The 6,295-nt window shown below is 42.7% G+C and overlaps 1 protein-coding gene across 3 annotated transcripts in view; it reads right to left on the bottom strand.

Annotated features, from left to right (window-relative positions):
- Window positions 1-6,295, bottom strand: part of ZNF143 (zinc finger protein 143) — a 78,812-nt gene that overhangs the window by 27,445 nt on the left and 45,072 nt on the right. For all 3 annotated transcript variants that reach the window (XM_011947611.1, XM_011947612.1, XM_011947610.1), the window contains 3 exons: window positions 3,628-3,747; window positions 2,001-2,076; window positions 399-524 (listed from right to left, as the gene is read on the bottom strand). In XM_011947611.1, coding sequence (XP_011803001.1) covers window positions 399-524; window positions 2,001-2,076; window positions 3,628-3,747 — 322 coding nt within the window. The remainder of the gene's footprint in view (window positions 1-398; window positions 525-2,000; window positions 2,077-3,627; window positions 3,748-6,295) is intronic.

The following is a 6,295-nucleotide window of genomic DNA, read 5'->3' as shown; positions in this document are numbered from 1 at the left end:
CACTGCACCCGGCCCACTTTCTTTAGCAGCTGCTTAATGCAGGAGAAACAACTGGGTGCCTTAGGTTCTGTCTCAGCTCGGCTGCTAATTAGATGTGGAATCTAGGTAAATAAACTTGTTGCCCAGACAACTCCTAAAACCTGAGAGAGTTTGTGGTCTAGGGCCACTGTTAATCCTTTCTGGGACATAGACCCTTCTGAGAATCTAACAGAGCTATGGGACCTCATCCTGAAAAGCAGCAGACATGCACAAACAGCAAGTCATATGGAATTTCAGGGTTTTAAGAGAGGCCCTTGATATTGACTTCCTGAAACTCTTCCAGAGACTCCTTCCTCAAGTCCCCTCCCTGCAGATTAAGAATTCCTGGCCTAAATATGACACTCTGTTTCCACTAGTACCTGTATGAGTTCTGATGTGTTTCTGTAGATCTCCTGAAGTTTTGAAAGATTTAGTACAATTATCTTCTGAACACCGATATGGCTTTTCTCCTGTATGGGTTCTGACGTGACTTTTTAATCCATAACCTTTAAGAAAAAATTAAAAGAAATTTCATTACACAATATTCCTCTAAATGTGCACACTGAGATTAAGTCACTGAAAAATATAGTCAATACCAAGTATAAAATATTAGGCAAATACACTGAATAACTATTTAAAATGTACAAAAGGGCCAGGCAAGGTGGCTAACACCTATACCCCAGCACTTTGGGAGACCAAGGTGGGCAGATCACCTGAAGTCAGGAGTTCCAGCCCAGCCTGGCCAACATGGTGAAACTCCGTCTCTGCTAAAAATACAAAAAATTATCTGGGTGTGGTGGTGCATGCCTGTAGTCCCGGCTACTTGGGAGGCTGAGACAGGAGAATCGATTGAACTGAGGAGCGGAGGTTGCGGTGAGCCGAGATTACGCCACTGCACTCCAGTGACAGAGTGAGATTCCATCTCAAAAACAAACAAACAAAAAAATGTACAAAAGTAGCATAGCTCAGGACTGCCATCCTAAAAATTCAATAGTTTCATTTCTGTCTAGAAGAGGCTGTGTGATTCTTTTCTAAAGTGCTTCAGTTTTTTTTTTTTTTTTTCTTTGTGTATTTTTAGTAGAGACGGGGTTTCACCGTGGTCTCGATCTCCTGACCTTGTGATCCGCCCGCCTCGGCCTCCCAAAGTGCTGGGATTACAGGCGTGAGCCACCGCGCCCGGCCAGTGTGCTTCAGTTTTATCAGATGTTCTCATCCTCCAAAAGCTCAAAGTGGAATCAAGACATGGAATGAAGAATGGAAATCAGAAGACCTGGTGCCAGTCCCGGCCCTGATGGATGCAGAGGTCTCATCCCATTGCTAAGGCCTGTCCTGATGTTGGAGTCTATGGCAGCCTTTAAAGCTTGGCTTTTATTTTCCTGCTAAAATAAACAGAATGTGGAGGAGTGAAAAGTATCAAACACGCCAGGCAGGCCGGGTGCAGTGGCTCACACCTATAATCCCAACACTTTGGGAGGCCAAGACGGACAGAACACTTGAGACCAGGAGTTTGAGAGCAGCCTGGCCAACATAGTGAAACCCCATCTCTACTAAAAACACAAAATGTTAGCCAGGCATGGTGGTGCGCACCTGTAATCCCAGCTACTTGGGAGACTGAGGCACTAGAATTGCTTGAACCTGGGAGGCAGAGGTTGCAGTGAGCCAAGATCCTGCCACGGCACTCCAACCTGAGTGAGCGACAGAGTGAAACTGTGGGAAGGGAGAGAGGGAGGGAGGGAGGGAGGGAGGGAGGGAGGAAGGAAGGAAAGAAGGAAAAAACACAGCAGGCAGAGACAGGTCAGTGGAGAAAAGAACAGAGAGGGGTCTAGAGCAAGCAGGACAAAAGGCAGTTATGAGAGAGACTGAAGAACTGATCATGTGCTTCTGCAGATTCAGACACAGCCAAGGGGTCAGTTCCTACCACTAGCCTGTCTCTACTTGACCCCTAATTAGAACCAAGAAAAAAACAAAATTCATACTTTTACCTGTTGCAAATGCCTTCCCACAGCCTGCATGCTCACACTGATAAGGCCGATCTCCTGTGTGTGACCTCTCATGGACCTGTGATTAAAATGCAGGCATGATTCTATTTCCTTTACCTATTCCTCAGGAATATGGTTGCAACACAGACCTACTTTTTCCCACACTGCTAAATGATTTTGTTGTATGCTTTTTTTTTCCTGATAAAAAAGATAACTTCACAAAAATGATAGCCCAATAGTTCTCAATATAGACCTAAATGTTAAATATTAAGAGGTACCTACTAATAATATTTTAAGTAAGGAACAGGAACGTTTGAGGCGTGAGCTTTCTCGAGTGGTCAAAGGTGTTTGCACGAAACATACACATGATGAGAAACTAGAAGCAGGGGGCTGGGAGAAGCTACACAACGTAAGGTTAAGAGTGTGGAGGCTGCTGCTAGAGGGGCCTGGATCTGAGGCAAGGATCCACCACTGCCCAGTGGTGTGGACATGGGCACTTGCCTTCTCTAAGCCTCAAAGGCCTCTCTGAAAAGTGGGGACACAACAGTACCTATCATAGAGGGTTGCTGTGACAAATGAGTAACAATGACAACGGCTAACATTTACTGAACATTTACCACATCAGGCCACTCTTTTTACTTTATGTGTATGGTATTAATTTATTTAATTTTTACAACCACTCTGAGAGGGAGATAACTCTTAGGATCCAATTTTATAGATGAGGAAAATGAGGTACTAAGAGGTCAACTAACATGCCAAGGTAACTGATAAATAATGAAGATGGGCCCTAGGGTCACTATTCCAGATATGCTAAGTGCACACTTCGTGACACATTGAAAGTTCTTTAACAAATCTTAGCTATTATTGAGTCATGGTATGTTCTGTTACGTATAGCAACAAGTGAAATAATAATACTCAGCCCAAATATTTATGTATTTATTATTATTTTTTTGAGATGGAGTTTCGCTTTTTGCTGCCCAGGCTGGAGTGCAGTGGCGCAATCTTGGTCCACTGCAACCTCCGCCTCCCGGGTTCAAGCAATTCTCCTGTCTCAGCCTCCTGAGTAGCTGGGATTACAGGCGCCTGCCACCGCGCCCGGCTAATTTTGTATTTTTAGTAGAGACAGGGTTTCACCATGTGGCCAGGCTGGTCTTGAACTCCTGACCTCAGGTGATCCACCCACCTTGGCCTCCCGAAGTATCAGGATTACAGGCGTGAGCCACCGCGCCCAGCCTTAGCCCAAATATTTACAAGACAAATTAACACCAACTTTTGCTAGATTTCAGTGAATTAACAGAGATGTGTGACTACACACATATCTCTCATATAATTATACGGATTTCATACTTGACAACATATATTCAAATACGTAGAGTACCTACCATGTGCCAGGTAGTATCCTGGACACTAGGAATACAGAGATGAAAAAAACACAGTCCAAGCCCTCAAAAAATTAACAGTCTCTAAAGTCTGCATAGGTTTTTACATGTCTGTGTATGAGTGTGACCAAGTCCCCATATCTTGATAACTGGGACAAAACAGTGGCATCTGAATTACACAAAAATTTGATCTTAGTATTTAATATCCTAGGTATTCTCATAACCAGATAGAACATTTCTTTTATATATACCTTGAGATGATGAGCTGTTGTATATAATTTTCCACATCCATCATATTCACATCGAAATGCCTTCTCTCCACTCTGCTGAGATTTAGCAGTTACTCTTGCAGCATGTCCTTGTAAAACAATCTAAATAAAACAAATAGTATCATTTAAATTACTTAAGCCAGGCACGGTGGCTCATGCCAGTAATCCTAGCACATGGGGAGGCAGAGGTAGGCGGATCATTCGAGCCCAGGAGTTCAAGACCAGCCTGGGCAACACGGCAAAACCCTGTCTCTATATAAAAAAATATTAAAAAGTTACCCCGGTGTAGTGGTGCATCTGTGGTTTCCAGGTACTTGGGAAGCTGAGGTGGGAGGATCACCTGAGCCCAGGGAGGTCAAGGCTGCAGTGCGCTGTGATTGCACCACTGCACTCCAGCCTGGGTGACAGAGTGAGACCTGTCTCAATCAATCCATCAATAATACAGAAATAAAACAGATAAATTATGATTTTCAGAATAAAAAAGATAAAACTGTTATGTGGGTTTCCAATCTCAGGTCATCACTTTATTAGCATTCTCACCCTAAGTCAGTCAGGTTAATTCCATTGCATGGCTGAAGTCAGTGACTCTGAAAGTACAGCAGTCAAAAGGAGAGTCACAGAAATACACAGCTGGAGCTCACAGATCTATTCCCATTCTAGAAAATCAACCTAAGTAGCATCTTCATTGGATGCAGGTATTCCTTGATATACTCAAGTGATCTGTCTACCTGCTTTTTTTAGAACCTGTGTCCTAAAAACAACGTCAGAAGTGTTTTCAATTTCAAAAGCAATGAGAAAGGGGGGAATTAGATCATCTGAGTCACCTATAGGAAATATTGCAATCCATACAAAAAAATTACTACTCTGTACTTATATTCACTAGATGATCATTTTTCTGGGATGTAATACCATAAAAATCCAAACACTGATTTTTAAAGGCTTTTTAAAATAGAAATTAAAGTATCATAAAAATTGAAGAATGACTTTCTACTCTGTGGGCCATGTGGTGATAGTGTTGCAACATCCTATCTCTGCAGACTGTCACACATGGCACATAATTCTGCGTAATGACCTACTACTACAATTACACACATCCCAGAATGGTAAGGGGAGAGAAAGGAGGAGTTACAGAGGCTAGAATAATGGTGGGGGAATTGAGAAGTGCCCTGCATTAGGTGACAAGAATATAGAAAGACTTTGACTTTTCCTTGTAATATAAATCAACTAAAACACAAGCAGGAGAGATCTCAGTGTAATTGTTAAATTACAAGCTATTTATTTTGTCATCCCCATACTGTGGTATGTCTATTAAACGTTGCAAACCATAATTTTCTTTATTTTTTTATTATTATACGCAGACCATAATTTTCTGAATGAAGGTAGATCTGTTGATAAAATATTTGTATAAAAGTATGCATAGGCCAGGTGCAGTGGCTCACGCCTGTAATCCCAGCACTTTGTGATGCCAAGGTGGGTGCGTCACGAGGTCAAGAGATCGAGACCATCCTGGCCAACATGGTGAAACCCCGTCTCTACTAAAAATACAAAAATTAGCTGGGCGTGCAGGTGCACAGGCCTATAGTCCAGGCTACTCGGGAGGCTGAGGCAGAAGAATCGCTTGAACCCAGGAGGCGGAGGTTGCAGAGAGCCGAGATCGCGCCACTGCACTCCAGCCTGGAGACAGAGTGAGATTCCGTCTCAAAAAAAAAAAGTATGCATAATTCCCAATGGGCAAAAGGGAAATGTTCATTACAGACTGAAAAGTGCCTATACAAAGAATAATGTAATTCTATATCTTTTCTGCCTAGAAAATTCCATCTCCCTACTTCCATGAGGCCTGTTCTCATCATTCCAAACACAGATGATTCTTCACTTCCTCAGCAAACCTGTGATATTTAGCTTATATCACTGGTATGAAACTTGACCTTCACACTGTCTTGTTGTAAAGATATTTATATTTCCTTCTCTTCCCTATTGGTCTATCAGTTACTTGAAGTCAAGAACTGTGTCTTATATGCCTTCATAACTCACAGTGCTAGGTTCACCCTGAAAATGTCATAAGATTTATAAAAGGATTCATACCACTAAAATATATGAACAGAATTACAAGAAATTTTTCTTTTTAGGGGTACTTTTAAAGTTCTAAAATTAAGATTGTGGTAACTGTTCAATTTTTTGAATTTACTAAAAACCACTAAGCTGTACACTCTAAATGGGTAAATTTAAGTATGTAGGCTGTGTCAGGCACGGTGGCTCAGGCCTGTAATCTCAACACTTTGGGATGCCAAGGTGGGTGGATCACCTGAGGTCGAATTCGAGACCAGTCTGACAAACACTGTCTCTACTAAAAATACAAAATTAGGGCTGGGTGCAGTGGCTCACGACTGTAATCCCAGCACTCTGGGAGGCCAAGGTAGGCGAATTCACCTGAGGTCGGGAGTTCCAGACCAGCCTAGCCAACACAGTGAAACCCTGTCTCTACTAAAAATTGCAAAAAATAGGTGGGCGTTGTGGCATGTGCTTATAATTCCAGCTACCAGGGAGACAGCGGCAGGAGACTCGCTTGAACCTGGGAGGCAGAAGATGCAGTGAGCCGAGATCACGCCACTGCACTCCAGCCTGGGAAACAAGCAAGACTCCGTCTCAAAAA

Source organism: Colobus angolensis, unplaced genomic scaffold (assembly GCF_000951035.1).
Source record: "Colobus angolensis palliatus isolate OR3802 unplaced genomic scaffold, Cang.pa_1.0 Scaffold269, whole genome shotgun sequence".
Classification (NCBI taxonomy): domain Eukaryota; kingdom Metazoa; phylum Chordata; class Mammalia; order Primates; family Cercopithecidae; genus Colobus; species Colobus angolensis.
Note: the sequence above shows the minus strand (reverse complement) of the source record. Positions and strands in the feature narration are given on the sequence as shown.